Here is a 19,800-nt window from a genome sequence, read left to right as displayed (position 1 = left end):
AAAAACAGGCAGGCTAGGGCGGGTAAAATGTGTCTAAAGCCACAGGACCGCTGACTCAGAACAATCACCAGTCACCCTCTCAGCCAGGCTTTTAAGATTCGAAATTAGAAGACAACGGAAGCAGCAGCCCTCAGATCATGGTCAAGGGTTATCAGGAGAAGAGGGCCAGTTGGGCATGGTGGCTCACACCTGCAATCCCTGCTATACAAAAGGAATACTGGAAGAGAGGCATTGTGGGTACAATTTAAGCAATCTTGAAAGAAAAGGGGTGGGAAGGGCAGGACTGGGGATGTAGCTCAGTGGTGTAGTAGCTTTTCAGAGGTCTGAGGGTTTTTATCTGCAGCACTGCCAGAGTAAAGGGGAGAAAGGGAGAGGGGGAGGGAGAGAGAGAGAGAGAGAGAGAGAGAGAGAGAGAGAGAGAGAGAGAGAGTCCTACTAGCTGGGTACAGCTGTCATTCGATGGGATACTGCTTAAACATCTTATGTGCGCAAGATATTCCCCTCTCTGCACCTAACACATCCCAAAACCCAGCGCCAATCATGTAAAGTTGTGAAGTCTGGGAAGCCTTTTGTGATCCAAGCAGGGGTCCAACCAAGAATCAAGCAAAGGGTCAGCCAGGGCATCCCCTGAACAGACTGAATCTCCCATGCTTCTCTGAGGGTTGAGTCTTACAGCTTTCAGATGCGATGCGTGGGGTTTTCAAACAGTGACAAACTGGCAGGCCTAACAGCATCACGGTCAACTTGAAGAAAGACAAAGATGTGACAGGGACTAAAGAGATGGCTCAGCAGTTAAAAGTGTATGAAATCTTTAAAGAATAATAAATATTGAAATATTGAGAAAGAGAATGTGGTGCTCGTGCGGAGGACCTGAATTCCGCTCCCTGTTCTCAATACCTGTATCTGCTGCTTCACAATTACCTGTAACTCCAACTCCAGGGCATCTGGTGCCTCCTGGTTCTGTGGGCACCTATACTCGCTTGCACATAGCCACACACAGGTGCCACACTTGCACACATGTTTTTAATCTCATGCAACTAGCATCAGGTAGCTCATATGCTTTATATCTCTGAGGTAAAATTGGAACAGGAACTTTCAGAAGACGGGTCTGTGGCCAAGCACACTCCAGCTTTCTGATCTAGGTTCTTCATGTTTCTTCCATGTTGGGATGCATAAGATGGTGCCCACTTCATACTGTTGTACCTCTAGGTAGCATGGTTCAAGGTAAGGCTTTGATGTGATGTCTTCAAAATGAGCTGAAAACTGGACCAGTCTTACATCAGATTGGTTTGATCAAAATGTTTGCTGTCTCTGTACCAAAGAAATTTGGATACTAATAGTCGGGGAATAGCTTGGTCCTGGGGAGCTGATGTCTCTTCCATGCCTCCCTCCACATCTTTCTGCTGGTACTTTATCTCAAGAATTCTCCAAACAACTGTCAATCTAAATAACACTGTAGCCTTTCGTGTAAGGACAATTAACCAGTGACCAGGTCTCTTCCTTCCTTATCAGAATGCCACTGCTAAGGGCACTCACTAGGAAACACCAGGGGTAGCCATGGCACCTCTTGATTTCCTGAGATCCACCTAGGTTGAGTGCAGCACCTGTATTATAAAAATCTGTGTGGGACTGAATTTGGAGGTGTCCTCATTGTCTTCCTAATTGATAACCTCCTCAGCCTTAGCCCAAGGAGAAGCAGTGGATGCTTGTGCTAACTTTGTTCTCTGTATCTCTGACTTACTTGCAGAGGGCCATGCTCTGGACACCCCAAATCCCCAGGAATTTCCTCCAGGACTGTCGAAAAATATCAGTAAGAATCCTTTGACCTTTGCCCAGAATCTAAGTAAAAAAAAAAAAAAAAAAAGGTTGTTTAGGATAGTGGCAGAGAAAACCCTCTGAACATAGAACATACACTAGCATCCTAACTGCTTTAGCATCTGCAGGGAGTCACGCAGGTGGTACCCAAAGCATCTCTCCAGTCTCTCTCCTGATATCTCTTGCTCTAGCGATGTCTCACTTGAGCCGGATTTCAATGGAGCTTGGGAACCAGGAAAGAAAGTAAATGTGTTAATGTTGAGGGCTAACGTGGGGGCTAAATCTTAGCATTAAGACACAATGCTTGTGTGTGACAACTAATGAAAAAAGTGGTCTTGGATTTGAAAGAGAACAAGGAAGGAGGAGAAGGAAGAGAGCAATTATGTAATTATAATCTCAAAAAAGAAAACTAGCTTAAAAATGCTTTCTATGCTTCCTGGTAAGACAGAGACGGAAGACACATTGCAGAGTTCTGGTCCAACGATTGCTCTGTGGGGAAGAGAACATTGGGTCCCTGTCACTGAGATAACTCTCAGTCCATTTCCCTACTGGACACCCTAAATAGTATGCCCACAGGCACAGTGACTTGGTGCCATGCACTTCTCCTCCATAGTGCCTCTCAGTTTCAACATGCTGTACCACCCAGAAGTCATTGCTTTTTGTTTTTAATAACCGAACAATGTTGCCTAGGAATATTGCTCAGCTTTCATTTGTATCCGTTTCCATGGTAACTGATGTTACCAGACAGTTAGCTTAAGGTCAAATCTGTTCTTAGAAGAAGATAAAAGGTTTGCCATCTCTGGATAGGAAGAGAAACAGAGGCCAAGCCAGGACCCTTTAATTCATGTTTGTCTTCCTTTCACTTAGATGTCACGTTCTTCAATGGGGTGTTTAAAAATGTGGAAAGTGTGGCTGAAATTTTTGGTAAGTCAAATCTGAAATTGTTGTTGTACTTCCCTTTGGGTCACTGACCAGCTCTCAAATAAAGACGTGGAGACTTATTATTAATTATGAATACTCAGCCTTAGCTTAGGCTTGTCCACTAGCCCCTTTAACTTTATTTAAACTATTCCTATTCATCTTGTTTACCTTGGGGCTCTTTGTATTTTTTTCATTCTGTGTTTACTACTTCCCTACTTTCTCTGTGTCTGGTTGGCTGGCCACTTGGCATCTCCCTGGTGTTTCTTTTTCTTTCTTCTCTGAGCCCGAGTTCCTCCTCCTACTTACTCTTCCTGCCCAGAAGTTCTGCCTATACCTTCTCCCTTGCTATTGACCATTCAGCTTTTTATTAGACCAATCAAGTACTTTAGGCAGGCAGCACATCTTTACATAACTAAAAAAATACTCTGCAACATAAACAAATGCAACACATCTTTGCATCATTTAACAGATATTGCACAACATGAAATTCCTTTCATCCACTGAGTGTCAGGATGGAGTGAGTGTAGGAACCTAGAAGAAATCACTAGGGTCTTGTTCTCTGTCTCTGATCTCTCTGCCCTCCTCAGCCAACTGCCAGCCTGTATCTGGACTCCTAAGAAGGTAGTTATATTGTTTAAGGCTTATCAGAGAGTCATTATACGCCTTCATTTTCCCTACTTCCATGTTCTAACTACAGAACTTCTGGGAAGAGCATGGTATCCCTGTTATATAAGCGAGGATGCTGAGCCTGTGGGAGTTAAGTGGGTTGCTCGAGACTTCAAAGCTAGAAGGAAGACCTTCTTCACGCCTAGACATTAGTCCCTTATACCAATATGGTATGGTTTTGTGTCCCCAACTAGCAAGTACATGTGATTCGTCAATATTTGAAAGATTGTCAAGCAATCCATGCGTGTTTCACATCAAGTATACAACTATTGGGCTACCACGAGGGTTGTTACTATCAAATATGGACAATGCCGGTCAAATAGTGCTATATACGGATATTGGAAAAGTCGCTGGAGCCTGCTGTTTGATTAGAAGAGCTGAGCATGGTGCCTATGACTCAGAGTAGCTATCCTAGAGGTCTTTGAACGAGAATACACATCTATGTAAGCATTCGTGTACACATAAATTTTAGAAAGCGTTTTCATCAACATTGAATCATTCTTTGCTTACGGGTGAGACCTCATGGTAACAAACCATGAGAAAAGAAGGGGAGTTTGAATGAGTTAAGACGAAACCAGAACAGGCAAGGGAGCCTGGTGCTCACAGACCACATCTCTATCCCATCAGTCCCTTCTGTAGTCCTGTGCACTCTGTGCGCTCTGAGTGGCAGTCACCTCCTTCAGCGTGGAACAGAGCGCTCACCAAAAAAGCAGAAGCTGGCGAAGCAAAACCTGAGGTTTAGAGCAGAAGCAAGCAGTGTTTTTCTTAATAGTTTTTGTGCCGTATGCTCGACAGTAGACCATCAGATGCTGCTTTGGACACATCTCTGACATTTGGGGGCAAAAGACTAGTGTCTACCTGGCAGGATGTCTGTGACATCTGTAGCATTAAACCAAAAGCTCTGCAATGTATCACACCCATGACCAATCAGAACCTTTGTGGTACTGGGAATATCTAGTGCAGTTTCTTGTGCAGAGGGGATGCTCAATTGCTGTGTGTCTACACGCCTTTCTTTTCTACACTGGATTGTAATTTAGAGTCTCATCACCCTGCCACTGGAGATTCAGTCTGCAAACTAATAATTTCACAGATCATAAAGGCGTGTCTTAAATATATCTATCTCACATAGCAGATAGTCTGAAGGTACCAGGATGGGTGCAGTAGCTGTGTATAGTAGCGGAGTCCTGCAGGTTTGTTCTATCTTGTTCCATTGCTGCCCTCCCTGGACATACTAGCTTTTCCAACCTCGTGGTTACAATATAGCTGCTGTAGTTCTAGCCAGCATATCCACATTCAAGGAAGGAGGAAAAGTACAGCTCAAAAGGATTGTCTTTTCTTTTTTTTCTGTGTGCATGTGGTGTTCACATGTGTACATACTGGCAAGCCTTGGATGTGTATCTGTGTTTAGATCACATGTATGCATATGCCTGTGGAGGCCCAATGTCAGTGTCTGAGTTCTTCCTCAATTGCTCCCTATCTTGTTCTTTGACTCAGGGAAACATATTTAAATTTAAACCCAGAGTTCACCAATAAGGCTAGTTCTTACGAGTCAGCTTGCTCTAGGGACCTATTGGTTCTGCCTTCTGTGGTTGGAATTACTGGGAGTTGCCACACCCACCTGACATTTATGTGGATTCTGAGGGTGCAAACACTTTAAAAGCTGGACCATCGCCCCAGTCCCAAATGGACCTTCTTGCATGTTCATTTCTCTATCAGGAAGCAAGTATTTTCTGGAAGTCTTTGACAGACTCTCTCTTAAGTCTTTTTCCACCAGGTCTGGAAGATGTCCTCAGAACTCAGACATTGGTGTGAAAACACAGGGTTATAGTGACCAGCTGAGAATAATAGTAAAATTCATTCAGAAACTTAAGGAACAGGCTTACCTTCTTGAGAACTTTTCAGTTTTGTTAATGAGGAAGAGGCCAGCATCTCTCAGGTGGGTGTGACCAATGTGACTGGGTCTGTCCACCTGCTTTGGACCCACTGTACAGTGGGCAGTGGCTATGCTCATGACATCCTGTGAGGCACGGGTTCAGGACAGCCAGGGGACAGAGCTCCTCCTCCACTCAAGTTCCCAGCACCCACCAGGACCTGCTTTCCCTACCCACAGACTGCCTAGGCTCCCACTTCACCTGGCTGCAGGCTGTCTTCACCAACTTTCCTCTGCTGCTCCAGTTTGCGAACAGTATGAGGTGTGTGACTGGCCTCTGCCCCCGCGACTTCGAAGACTATGGCTGTGCCTGCAGGTTTGAGATGGAAGGGCTGCCTGTGGATGAGGCTGATAGGTGAGTAGGAACCACGGGTGAGCTCGTTGCAGCCTCGTGACACCTTGAATGGAACAAATAAAGACAGTGACAAAGAAGAAGAGACTCAGGGGAGATATAATTCTGTTACCTTCTGTAAGGTAACTGGCACCTACGTCTTTACAGTGCAGTGTAACCACTCTTGTGGTTGTAGGTGGTTACCAAAAGGCCCTGTCATAGTAAAACTAAAGTGTGGGCTTGCTCCAAAATGGGTCTCCCTGCATGAAAACCACTAAGGTCCTTGTTATAATGCAGATTCTTGGAGCCCAACCTAGCCCTGTCAACTCAGGATACATGTAGATGGAGACCAGCTTTATCCAGTGCAATTCTGCCTATTAGAGGAAAAGCAATTATAGAGGTTGCCATTCAACCATCAGTAAAAATGAACAATAACAACCCATGATGTTAAACTTAAGACAACCATAACACTGCTCCTGACTTAGTGTGGAAAACAAGAAAATGTGCATGGCCACTGAAGATATGCTTCATTCCTATGGGTAAGGAAAGTGAACATTGAAACAAAGTAGCAAGACTGGGAATGACATTGTAAACCTAAAACATTAAACATGCTTAATCAAGGGTGTGGTCAAAAGGTATGGTGTAACATGAGGGCGGGCTTGTTGGGGTTTCTGTTCCCGCCTGGTACCCCACAACCGGCAAGTCCCAGAGAAAATCAATCACACAGAGGTCTCTATAAGTTATAAAGCTGATTGGCCCATTAGGTCAGGCTACTTATTAGCTCTTATATCATATATTACCCCATTATCCTTATCTACATTAGCACATGGCTCAGTACCTTTTCCAGTGGGGCAGCTTACATCTTTCCTCTCTGGTGGTCTGGGTAGGAATGGCAGAGGGAGCTTCCTGTTTTTCCAGAATACTCCCAGTCTCTTTGCTCCACCCCTACTTCCTGTCTGGCTTTCCCACCTATACTGCCTGCCTGGCCAATCAGAGTTTTATTAAAATATGATTGACAGAATACAGACAATTCTCCCACACCAGTATGGGAATAGGAAGGCCACTAAGTTATTGAATGACTTGGGAAAGCTATTGCTGTGTGTTCAAATTCAAGGACTTTTACCTATGACTCAGCAATTCCTGTTCTCTGCTCCTTACTGACATTGCTTGTTTGTATTCTTTCCTTTTTCTTTACCTTAAAAATGGAGGCAATTGCAATGCCTACTTCAGAGTCACTATTTCAGATTAAATGACTAAATATAAGTTGAAGGCATTGTGAGTGTACCTGGTTATGAAGTTCAAGAGTATCAGTAACCATGGAAGAAAGACTGGGCTCATAGGAGGAGTAATAGTAGGGATGGTAGTAGCAATGGCTGTAGAAAGGTAGATGGAATATGATCAATACTGACAGTTATAATACCCGAGTAATAATAGCAATATCAGCAGCCACAACACAGAAAGAACTGGGCTAATGCAGTAGTAACAGTGTCTGTAACCATAGCAACAGCATCAACAACAGAAAACACTCAAACGTAGAATATTAAATCTGAATCTCAACTCTACTCTAAGATTAATACCCTATTCCATTGGCATTATCCTGTGCCCAAACCCAGTGCCACGAGACATGTGCATTCTCTCATCTATGTAGGCTCAAGGAAGGTAGGAAAGAATCTCGATGGAATTTCCATATTAGACAGTTCACACTGCCCCTTGCATTTCTCCGTAAAGGACATCCTCTTCAGTTGTCTTCAGGTTCACTTTTCAAACCTCTGAGATTCTCTTTCTTGTTTCTGCTACACAGGCAAGTGCGAGCACAGTGCCTGTCTCTGGACTCCACTCATTGTCCTCCGAGGAGAGAGGGAATCATGCCCTTTCCTTGTGCTCCCCATGCTAGTGACTGACTGAGGAGGTGATGAGCCTCCAACTTCTTTTCAGAGCTTAAAAACAGAGGAGTTGAAAAGGATACATTCTGGGTTGGCAAATAATAATAGCTTTGCAATTAAACAGCAAATTGTCTCCACTTTCAAACCTGCAGGAGAAGACATAAGTTGCCTTTGGACATCAGGGCTAGTTTGCCATTTTAGAGACCAGAGTCAGATAATCGATACAGAGGTGGAAAAGGGCTGGTTACTCAGGGTCTGTGAGGCCAGGGCTGTTCCTGGGGACAAATTTTCCTGGCAAGTCCCCTATGCCTTTTCTTTTAATTCTTCGAACACCCGAGAAGCCTAGAAAGCAAATAAATGAAGGAGTCATTCATCACTGTCTCCCACCCAGAAAGAATTATCAAAGGGCCTGTGTCCCCACACTGGTGGAATGGTGGGATGAATCTAATTTCAGTTACTTTATACATTTTGGTCACAGGGTTTCCAAACACCCTGGAAGACAGATAGATAGATTATTTCCTCCTTGAACTTGCACACTAGTTTCGCAAAAGGTCTGCTACTGGTAATTGAAATAGATGTTTTCTTAAATCCTAGGAATCTTCCTTAGGTAAGACGGAAAACAATGTATCCAAGGTCTTCTAACTTTTTTGTTTTGTTTGTTGCAATGTTCTCAGCTGAACCCATCCTCATTGTGAGAGCCCACTAACCTTCTAGTGACAGTGTCACCCTGAAATTCAAAACCACCTGTAAGAGACCATGCGCAACTCACACAGAGACCCACATACAAAACAGTGAAGGGCCATCTGGCTCACTGTGTGATGACCTGCCTCTTTCTGTTTTCTGGGCAGCTGCTGGCGTCTCTCTCACCTTAACCCTGATCATTTGAAGGTTAATCTACTACTGTCTCCTCCTCATCATTACCACATCCCTCTTTTCTTCTTCTCTTCCTCCTATTTTTCTCTTCTCTCTTACCTTCTTCCTCTTTATTGTAGCACAGTTTCATCTACAACCAAGCCTCGCCTTAAACTTGTGATCTTCCTGCCTCTCCAGTGCAGAAATTAGAGATAAACAGTTTCATACCTGACTTCCAGTGTTGGTGTCTTTGTTTTGGGATGTGAATACTACAAAATAGTCTTGACTTTGTCATCACTGGTTATCTTAAGTGAGTAATAGAGTTGGGGTTCCCTCAGAGAAGTCAGCTCCTATGTGAGGCCAAATAGAATGACCCAGGCAGAAGGAGAGAGACTGCTGCTGCTATTAACGTTGACTCAAATAGGTGTAGAGTGTGCCGACAACAGCAAAGGCCCAGACAAGGACCAGTACAAGCCCATCTCTACCATTCCGGAGCCCTTTCTGCACCATGTCCTCCATCTGAAATCGGGCCATGTGGCTGGCCACAGAAGCCTGCATGTCAGGCAGGGATGATGCTAACTTCCATCCTAAACATGTAAGGTAGCGCAGGTGGCATGGTGTGTGTGTGTGTGTGTTGCAATAGATCACTCCCAGGTACCATCTAGACATCAGGATGATCCTGGACTGCTTGCTTGCCTCTGCCCTAACTATGGTCTCCCTTGATCCTGCCTGACCTGCTGCAGCTGCTGCTTCCAGCATCGTAGGTGCTATGAGGAGGCTGCTGAGACGGACTGTCTCCAGGACCCTGCCAAGCTCAGTGCAGATGTGGACTGCATCAACAAACAGATCACATGTGGTGAGCATTTTCGGCCCTCCTTGAGCAGAGGCATGTAAGGACGATTGTGGTCCATGTGGGATCCACCAACACTGCCAACACCATTAGCAGTGTCGTTGTTTGTACTTAGTTGATGGATGAGTTTGTGGTTCACATACAGTTAATGTGCAATGAATGGGTTTTTTACTACTGAAGCAATATATTATTGGAATATCATCTGATTTATAATTTGTGGTGACTGTAGAAGCTTGTAAGGGGCAAATAGTTTGCTACTTATGCACCTTGTAACAATGGAATGATTCTTCAACATCTTAGCCACAGAATGGGGAGGAGGAAGACCTCCTTCAAAGAGATGTTCTGGGGAATTAAATTAAGCCTGCGTGAGGAATGGTTCCCACAGTGACTGGCACAGTAAGAACTCTTTGTCATGTATGGAGATGGAAGTAGAGGTGAGTGGTCTAGGTTGGGAAGGCCGCTCTTTGTAACTGGCAGGTAGTTAAGCTCACGTTCCTACCTAAGCACCTTGTCTACCATGCGACTCTAGGCATATCATTTCACATCTCTGGGTAGTTCTGGAAGAGGTTGGATACGCAAAGGCATAGAAGGATGAAAGGGTATAGCATGGTGAGGTGCTAGATTGTGACCGCCTCCTGCGTGCCCGCTGCCGACTTTGGTCTCCATGCTCAGCAACTCCGACCTTCTGTCCCAACAACCTGTTAGCTGGGCTCCACTGTTCTCAGTTTTCAGACAGGAGAAGGAACGTTCTGAGAGATGAAACAACCTAGCTAAAGTCACAGAGGTGCTCAGCTGCACAGCCAGACTTTGAACTAATGCCCCAGTAACTCCCAAGTCCGGGTACTAAGCCTGGTAAAGCCTCAAACTTTAACAGAAAATAGAGGAGACATTGAGGAAGCAGTGGGGGAGAAGCCAGCGGACATGGAAAAGGGCATTCATCCGTGCACTCAGCAAACAGATGCTGAGTATCTCCCCATGTGAGACCGCTGCATCCATGTATGTATGTGTATGTGTGGGTGGGTGGGTTATTGTGACCTTCGGGACTGCTCTCTGGATAGTCAGTGCGTTAGTTACTAGTTATTAGCTATTACAAGAGCATCATGCCCTTGATAGAGTATCTGATAGGAGCAACTTAGAAAGGTTTAAGTTGGCTCCTGGCCAGGGCATCAGGGGAACAGAGCAGCTGGTTGGTAAGGCATCAGTCTGAAAAGCAGGGCACTCAGGCTAGAGGCAGGGTCAAGCTATCATCTTATCGCATTAATTGGGCCTAGGGTGTGTGTGTGGATAAAGATCTGTTCACCCCTGAAGGGCAGTAACAACAGACCCAAGAATAAATCCATTTAAGTTAGTTGGTGAACCAGTGGGTTTAATTGGGGTTTACAGGTACAACTCTTAACGGCTTCTGTATCTTAACTGCTTCTGTGCATAGAGATAGGGTCTCTTATAACATCCTTATTCACTGCTTCAAGGACCCTTCCTTCTCTCTCTGGGAGAATGTGATGAGCCTAATCTTGCGAGGGTCTTGTGTGGATTAGCACAGTTGCTCTCATTTCAAGATGGAAATACCCATGCCACTCCTGGAAGATGGTGGTCCCCAACAGACCCTCTATGACCTTCTAACTAGTGACCCACTTCCTCTAGCAAGGCTTCACCTTCTAAATGTACCACAGTCTCCCCAAACAATGCCATCATCTGGGGACCAAGTGATTAAACACAGGAACGAGTTCATGGGAGTCACTTCACATTCAAACCGTGGTAGCCAAACACTGCAGCTATTTTAGGTGGTAATAGGAATTGTGGAGGAAACAAGGTCAGGGAGATGGTACAGAGTGGGCTGGGTGGCACTCTATTAACAGGAAGGGCTTTTAAAGCTTCTTTGAGTAAAGATAGAAGTGGTAAACAGTTCTAATGGCTGTGCAGAGAAGAGTGACCAAGCAGAACATGGACAGACTTGAGGTGTCCTGTCTGGAATGGGGAACATAAACAAGTTTTAAGATGTGTGAAAAAAGATGACGTCCAAGGAGAAATGGGGGCAGCGGCAAGGATAATTGTATAATACTTCCTAAGTGACCCTGAGAAGTCAGTGAGGGGCTCTGAGTTAACAGTCATGCTTCCATTAAAGTGTTTTATTTTTATATTTTGTAGCCCTAAAGATGGAACCCAGGGCCTCTCATGTGCTAGATATGTGCCCTCTACCACTGAGATACCCTCCTCATCCCACTCTAGCCCTTGACCTATTCTGGATCTTTCATGACAGAAATGGGAAGAGTAATGGGAGGGGCACTGGCATGAGTGGGCAGGAAATGGTGACAGCGAATATGTAGGGATGTGGGCAGCTCCCAAGGTGGATACAGGTGGAGCCGGTACTACAGCTTAGTGTGGTGGGCATTAGAGACACATAGTGTGTGGAGGACTCCCAAGTTGCTTCCAAAAAACCAAAGAGGTGACACCATCATTAGAAAATTGCCAGGGGAGAAAGTTTTGACAGGGTAGATCAGGAACCCTGTGGGGACACCATTACCTGGTGTGGGAGAATTGTCTGTATTCTGTCAATCATGTATTTTAATAAAATGTTGATTGGCCAGGCAGGAAGTATAGGCGGGTCAACCAGAGAGGAAGTAGATGTGGGGCAATGAGAATAGGAGAAGGCTAGGGAGGAGGAAGCTCCCTCCGCCATTCCTGCCCAGACTACCGAAGAAGCAACATGTGAGCTGACAGCTGAAAAAGGTACCAAGCCATATGGCTAACATAGATCAGAATAATGGGTTAATATAAACTACAAGTGCTAACAAGAAGTCTGAGCTAATGGACCAATCAGTTTTATAATCTTATAGAGTCCTGTGTGTGGTTTTCTTTGGGGTATGCAGGCTGTGGGGTGTCGGGCAGGACAGAAACCCCAACAAGCCGGCCCCTCTTGTTACAAATGCCCCTTGGGATTCCAAGTTGGATCTTTCTACCTTGTTCTCTCCTTGTTGTATGCCCAGAGTCTGAGGATCCTTGTGAGTGCCTACTGTGTACCTGTGACAAGGCTGCTGTGGAGTGCTTGGCTCTGTCTGGTATCAACTCTTCCCTGAATTTTCTGGATGCTTCCTTCTGCCTGGCTCAAACTCCAGGTAGGACAACGGGGACTGAGCCCTACAGTGGGTGGGGCTGAGCTGTGGGCAGGAGCTGTACTGGGACCACATATCACTGGTATCTTCAAATGTTAAGTACAGCCCTGCCAACCTCTCTATACACCTCCCTGTGTGTTTCCTTGCAGAGACAACTAATACGAAAGCCCCAGTGACACTGCTATCCGGAGGTAAAGCTCCCGACATAGCTGATTCTTCCTGACTATAGAGGACCTACGATGGTAGCAGCTGGCACAGGCACCTCCACCAATGGCCTGACTCCCAGAGACTGAAACCATTGTTGACACCGACTCTGCCTCCCTTTGCTAGGGGAGCAGTACAAATATCCAGTATGGAAACGTCCTAGTGCCAGCCCTACCCCTGCTAGTGGGTGGATGTGAATTCAATACAGCAAGAGTGTAGTTCTTTCTCTCTGTGTAGTCAGAGGTCTGGTACACTAAGGACTGGGGTATCATATTAAGCTCAGATAAGTTAGGTTTCCACTCTATGTGTTCCTGGCTAGTGAAGCCTCCCTGGTGTGGACCATGCTTCTTTCTTTCATTTCCTCCTTAACCTTCCCAGAGCCTAAGAAGGCACAGCCTGGCTGAGATGACTTAGGAGGAGAGGTTGTTTATCCTATGAGTCTTTGGGGAACTCTTAATAAGTCAAAATTCTTACTCTAAAATGTGAGTCTTGGGAAAAAATGAGAGTCAAGTTTATGGCATCCATTCTTTGTTCATCAGAATGTCTGGGCTCTCTTGATGCCAATACCTTTAGGTACCTGAGATGGATCCCACATCACTTCAGCATCTTGTCTATCCTTTCCTTGGACTTAGGTCTCTTAGAATGAACTGTGTAATTTTGTTAAGGAGAAAACTGAAGCGTGTGTGTGTGTGTGTGTGTGTGTGTGTGTGTGTGTTGGTGTTGGTGTATCTGTGTGTGGGCATATGTGTGGGAGTATGCATAACTGTGAAGATATCACATGCATGTGAACATGGCCATAGCAGGTGCATGAATAGGTGTGAGTATCAATGTATGTCTTGGTATGTGGGTGCACTTGTATGAATGTGGCGGTGTGTATAAGGATTGCGTACATACATGTGTCTCTGTGTGTCCTCTATATTCAGTACTCTTAGTGTTTCTGTTCTTCCAGCTTTGCCTTTTTAGTAAGGGTCTTTTTACTTTGGGGCACCTTTGGGGTCCATACCCCATCACTGTCCTCATCTTGTATCCCAGATAGCCCTCTTCCTCCACCAGAACTCAGCGGTGGCTGTGATTCTTCCTGGGTTGGCAGTGTTGGGCAGCCTATGCTCCTGGAGAAGTGTGAGAGAAAGGAACCCTCAGCTAAAATGGAGAATTCTTGCGTGGTGACACCTTTCTTATACCCTTCCTTCCTTGGCCCTGAAGTACTCTGTCTGCTCATCTTAGAGCTCCCATAGTTTTATTTTGAGAGGTGTATTGAGGTGCCAGAGCTGTTGGAGACTTTCTTTTCCCAGGGGTTCCCGAGAAGCCCACAGACACAAGTCAGATAGCCCTCTCAGGAGAAGGTAAGTGTAATGTGACCCAAGCATTCTTGTCTCATCTGCACCATTCCATATTGGTTCAATGACATCCTGTCTCTTTATTATGGAATTGAGTAATTCCAGAGGCCCTGATCCTTCCTGAGCAAGGGACCCTTTTCTACTCCTTCGGCTTTCTTTTGCCTCTCTGCCTTCATCTCTGGAGAATCAGAAGCATGATGCTGAAACTTGTCCAGACGAGCAACACATATGTTTCAATGAGTCCTCCAAATCTTACTTGGGATATCCATATGCCAGGAAATTATGTATCGCTCCTCTGAAATCCATATTTATTGGGCATACTAAATGCGTGCCTGGATCTTGGTGCCATACAGAGCCCTCCTTCCGAGAACCCACTATTTCCTCTTCCCTTCACCCTTACTCCCAGTCTGTTTCCCTGATCATGGGATTGGCTCTGGTGCTTAGCCTGATCCATGATACAGTGTTGTCTTCTTTCTACAGTGGCTGGTGAAATGAGAGCCGACAGACTGACAACACTCGCCAGGACAAGTAAGCAGAAGGAAGACCCAAGAGGGCAGCGCTGGGCAGGGTGGAAATGCTGCCAAAATACAAGTGCTTTTTTTCCAGTGGCTACTACTGAACAGGGCCCCAGGGGAAGTGCGGTGCCCATTTACAGAATATGTAGGACACTGAGGCACAGGCATCTTACATTTTATGACATTCAGCCAGAAAAACTTAATGACCTGGCCTCACCTCTGAATTCAATGCAGCCATGACCATCAAACCTAAAACTATCTAGGCCAAATTTCAGTTGGTGAGCCTGACTTAACCAGACATGCTCGTGGTTATTAGCATGAATTTATTAATTCATTATTAATAAATAAAATAAATAAATATTAATTTATTTATTATAAGCAACTAACAGTAACTATTTACTAGTTGCTAAGAATGGTTAAGTGCGTGGATCCCAATTGATGGACCACCACTGAAGGTCTCCAGTGTGCAGGCATTAGACCCATGCTCCAGAATCTCCCTTCTCCTTCCATGAAAGAGAAGTGCTGAGGGTGGGATCACTCACTCGGAATGTGTCAGTTCAGAACTCCTTGGGTCTGAGCTGGTAGGTTTTGCTTTGAAAAGAGCAGGCAGTCACAGCCGAGGATAGTCCATGCGTTCCTTTGATGTGGCAACTGTGTTCACATCAGTCAGCTTTCAAAGACTGAGTTTTATACAACACTGCCATTGTCTTGACCCATGAGTACATTAAGTTGAAGTCAGTGGCATCCTTTTTCTGAGACTGGTACAGTCACCATCTCTCTTCATTATGGTACAGTGGGAAGTGAAATGAGAACTTAGCATAGTGCCTGAGTCTCAACCTGACTTGGCTTTGCATCCTACGCCTACCTAACTTCATAACTTTAGAGGAGTGTCTTAACTCTCCTGTATGCCTGTTTTCTAGTCTCTCAGAGGGTGAGCAGGACAGCCTGACTTGTGAGCTGCCATTAAGTAAGTCAGCATAACAAAGCCCTTGTTGTCATATCATCTGGAACACAGTAGGAACTTTATATGAGTTAAGAAGGACTCCACAAAAACCCATGGCTCAACTGCACTTTAAGAGTCAAAAGCAATTCCCCTACTCTGGAATTGCTGCTCTGTTTTAAACACGTTTTCCCCCAATATTTTTTCCTTCCAAATTCTGCAGAATCCACAATCTCACCACCTTTCTGAAAATTCCCCTGCTTTGCAAACTGATGCTGCATTTGCCAAGCACATTTGGAGGCTCCCTTTGGTCCTCTAGTGACCCTGATAGCATTAGCTTCCCTAAAAAATCTCAGGAGTAGGAGGAGGGTCAGACTAGGCCAAGTGTGATGCCTCTGGAGACCCAGGCACATAGGCTAAGGTTGACACTCGCTCTGTCTGTCTTCTCTTAGGGGCAGAATCTGTCCAAGATTTTCAAGGTGTGGAAGCTGCTAGAACCACATCATCTCCAGGTGAGCACATTTGTCCCTCCCTACCTTTGCACATGTAAGAAAGTGCAATGATTGGCTTTGAGCAGGGAAAACTTACCACCCACAAGATTTTGATTCAGAATTGAGACTCAGCCCATGACGTGTTTGCCAAAACCAGGTTTGTTTGCTGTAGAGAACACGTTGTAGGGATTTTGTTGATTCATTAACTTGAAATGCAAGTCTTTTGACCAAATAAATTTTGTTACTTGAAAAAAGAATGTGAAACAAATGCATTCCAAATGAGCCCCAGACCAAGCCCCAAATGGATGTAAGAACTGAACACCACACATCTCTATATTCCCCCATAAAGTACACACATAGAATTAAAAAAAACACACACACACATTAGCAGGAAGCAATGAGAAGTTCTCATGTAAAGGTTTCATGATTGTGAAATTACATGTAGTTTCCCATTTTAAATTACTTATCATTTCACTAGTTAAAAACAGATATTTTGAAGATTTAAGGTGTTTTCTGGTAGCCTCCTATATTATAACGCCATACCCAAGAAAACTTACAGAAGGAGTGATTTACTTGGGGCTTACTCTTTCAGAGGGCTAGAGTCCTTGATGGCAGAATGGAAGTAGCAGGGGGTAGGTGTAACACGAAGGCCGGCTTGTTGGGGTTTCTGTCCTGCCCGGTACTCCACAGCCGGCAAACCCCAAAGAAAATCACGCACAAGACTCCATAAGATTATAAACTGATTGGCTCATTAGGTCAGGCTTCTTGTTAACTCTTATAACTTATATTAACCCATTATTCTAATCTATGTTAGCCATAATGGCTCCATACCTTTTTCAGCTGGGCAGGTTACATGTTGTCTCTTCGGTGGTCTGTACAGGAGTGGCTGAGAGAGAGCTTCTGCTTCCAGAATACTCCCAGTCTCTTTGCTCCACCCCTACTTCCTGTCTGGCTTTCCCACCTATACTGCCTGCCTGGCCAATCAGCGTTTTATTAAAATATGATTGACAGAATACAGATAATTCTCCCGCATCAGGTAGGCAGCTAGAGCAACAGCTGAGAGCTCACACTTCAAACAGCAAACAGGTAGCAGAGCTCACTGAGAATGGCGCCAGTCTTTTGACACATTGAAGTCTGTCCCCAGGGACACATCTCCCCTTAAAGACCATGCCTTCAAATCCTCCCCAAATAGTTACATGTATCCGAACGTGAGCCTGTGGTGGCCATTCTCATTCAAATCACCACACCTTGCCCCGAGCAGCTTTACTGGACAAAGGATGCAATCAGTCAATCTGGAAAGAATTAGGATGGACCTTGGCACCTTGAATATGGTGAGAAGCAGCTGCAGTATTTGGATAAGAAAATCAAGGGTTCACAGACTTAAGTGGGAGATCTGCTTGCTATGTGGCACCCTACTTTTTCCACCAGTCTCTTTGCCTCTTGACTTTCTGTAAGCATCTAGATGTGTGCAATTGTGAACATAATTCAGGCCCGAAAGATCACCACAGCTCTCACCCATTAGCTGACAAACAGGTGGTCTGCCCCAGGCTCCTGGGAGTGTTAAATCTGGAAGCTCAGAAATACTTATGCAGAACTCAGAAGTCTCTAAAAACCTGTCTCTGTGTCTGCAAACACAATGTGAGGTGCCTTACATGTCCTGTGTTCGGAGAGTCTCTGACTGCTTTTGGCCTTGACCACGTGTCCATCTGCAAAAGAATTCGAGTGACTCTTTAACTCCGAACAATCAAGTCATGTATTTTCAGGATCTGCAGAGATTGTTGCCATAGCTGAAGGTGCAACCCACGTCCCTGCTGGCGTTAAATCACTGAGGTTGGAAGTATCACCTGCTGGCAATGGCTCTCAGGAGACAACTGGAAAAGGTAGGTGAGAGCCAGCATCCAGGAGGATCTGCCCTCCCTTTCCTTGGAATCTTATAACTAGCCACTAACAAAGCCTTTTTAGGGTACCTTATAGATTGTGACCTTTCCTGTTGGTGGAGCTAGAAGGCATCACCCCCAACTCCTTTACCAGATAAGCTCTGAGGTTCGAGTGTTCAACACTTCCCTTTGCCCTTCAGCTGCAGTGAGGCTGAGTCTGGGCAGGAATCAGGAGGTTCTGGTCCCTGGATCTGCCCTCTCATCACTTGCTTCCACTGGCACAAAAGCCAGGAGTTGGCTACAGTCCACACTGTGTGTACATGACTAACTAGAAAGACGGAGCCCTTGGGTATTAATGATTATCCTTTCTCGTCCCCCTTGGATGCCTTCCTAAAAGAACTGCACCTGGGAAGAGCCCCAGCAGTAGGACACAGCCGGGCAAACCTCCTATGATGTCCAGCGGAGAGCAGTGGAGAATGCATTTGACAGTTGTAGGCTGAGGAAGAGGGGTATGAGGAGAAAGAGAGAGACAGAGGCAGAGTGAGAAAAGCCAGAAAGGCAAGGCTACCAGGTATGTTAACATGATATATCCCCAAAGCCTAAGAGGACAGCTCCAACCCTTCAGACTTGTAGGCTCTTCTAAACAATAGGGTTTGGCCCACGGAGCATCTTCAGTTCTGACGGGCTCCATTCTTTATGGGGACTTAATAAGGAATTCAGTAGAGCATCAGAAGCCAGGCTGAAGAAGACTTGTTCTCTGAAATGAAGAAAAGGAGGCAGAGAATACTGGGGATACAGGGTTCCCCCCAAGTAGCTCTCATACAATCGAAACACTGCTCATCTTTGGAACTCCATCTTAGCTCTCCTGAAAGTCTGTGTTATTAACTAGCCTGTGACAGATTGGCCTTCCTGCATCTGGGTGATGGGGATCGCATGCAGGTCCTGCTGCAGCTTGGAGAAATGCTCTTCTGTCTAACGTCCCGGTGCCCAGAGGAATTTGAATCTTATGGCTGCTACTGTGGAAGAGAAGGAAGAGGCGAGCCAAAGGATACCCTGGACAGGTATGAACAGGGAATGGTGGTCCGCAAACGGCAATGAGGCTGGGGTCCTCATCCGCATGGGACTTTCCTTCAAGTTTCCTGAAGAGCTGGCTCTGGACATTTGTTGTCACGCAGCGTGGCAGGATAACATTACAGCCCCGCTTTCCTGATGAGCAGCTGAGCTTAGTCATTGATCTAGGAAAGGGGCGAGTCTAACTGAGCTAGACCTCTGCTTTTCTCCATTCTTCAATGTTATTTATTTATCTTACATCCCAGCAACAGTTTCCCCTCCCTCCTCTCTTCCCGGTCCCTATCCCCAACCCTCCTCTGTTCCCACTCCCCAGTCCACTCCTCCTCCATTTCTGTTCCGGGGGGTTGGGCGGGGGAGAAGGCAGGTCTCCCATGGATATCAAAGAACATGCCATATCATGTTGTAGCAAGATGAAGCACTTCCCCTTGTATTAAACCTGGGTAAGGTGACCCAGTATGAGGAGTGGGGTCCCCAAAGTCAGTACAAAAAAAAGACTCATAGACAGCCCTGTTCCCGCTGTTAGGAGTTCCACAAGAGGATTAAGCTACACAGCTGTAACATATACACAGAGTGCCTAGGTCAGCTCCCTGCAAGCTCCCTGGTAGTTGATTCAGTCTCTGTGAGCCTCCATGAGCCCAGGTTAGTTCTCTCTTTAGGTTTTCTCATGGTTTGACCCCTCCGAGCCAGATCTCTCAAAGTTTCACTGCAAGCACAGCCTACCCTGTGTCCTAGGACTGGCTTGCTAACGAACACACTTTAGATGACTCTAGATGACTTCAGATGACCTCTGGGCAATGGCCCACTCAGAGAATAGGGATCTGCATTAGGTTAACTCAGAAAAAGGCAACATTTAAGCTATCTTTTAAAAACAGCTTTTGAGTATTTTTGCTAAATTTTATAACCATCACTCTTCGGGGGAATTTCCTTGTCTTCATATACACATCCATTCACCTACATACACATTCAGCCCACAACTCTGGAGGCTTAGTCGGGCGCTAGGCATCAAG

The 19,800-nt window shown here is 45.5% G+C and overlaps 1 protein-coding gene across 1 annotated transcript in view; it reads left to right on the top strand.

The window, feature by feature from the left end:
* Nucleotides 1–19,800, top strand: part of Oc90 (otoconin 90) — a 28,385-nt gene that overhangs the window by 4,347 nt on the left and 4,238 nt on the right. Inside the window, exons 2-12 of the mRNA XM_048457340.3 lie at nucleotides 1,748–1,810; nucleotides 2,683–2,739; nucleotides 5,513–5,687; nucleotides 9,142–9,254; nucleotides 12,233–12,361; nucleotides 12,508–12,549; nucleotides 13,855–13,905; nucleotides 14,380–14,427; nucleotides 15,813–15,866; nucleotides 17,609–17,725; nucleotides 18,612–18,783. Coding sequence (XP_048313297.3) covers nucleotides 1,748–1,810; nucleotides 2,683–2,739; nucleotides 5,513–5,687; nucleotides 9,142–9,254; nucleotides 12,233–12,361; nucleotides 12,508–12,549; nucleotides 13,855–13,905; nucleotides 14,380–14,427; nucleotides 15,813–15,866; nucleotides 17,609–17,725; nucleotides 18,612–18,783 — 1,021 coding nt within the window. The remainder of the gene's footprint in view (nucleotides 1–1,747; nucleotides 1,811–2,682; nucleotides 2,740–5,512; nucleotides 5,688–9,141; nucleotides 9,255–12,232; nucleotides 12,362–12,507; nucleotides 12,550–13,854; nucleotides 13,906–14,379; nucleotides 14,428–15,812; nucleotides 15,867–17,608; nucleotides 17,726–18,611; nucleotides 18,784–19,800) is intronic.

Source organism: Myodes glareolus, chromosome 19, assembly GCF_982192425.1.
Source record: "Myodes glareolus chromosome 19, mMyoGla1.1, whole genome shotgun sequence".
Taxonomy (NCBI): Eukaryota; Metazoa; Chordata; class Mammalia; order Rodentia; family Cricetidae; genus Myodes; species Myodes glareolus.
Note: the sequence above shows the minus strand (reverse complement) of the source record. Positions and strands in the feature narration are given on the sequence as shown.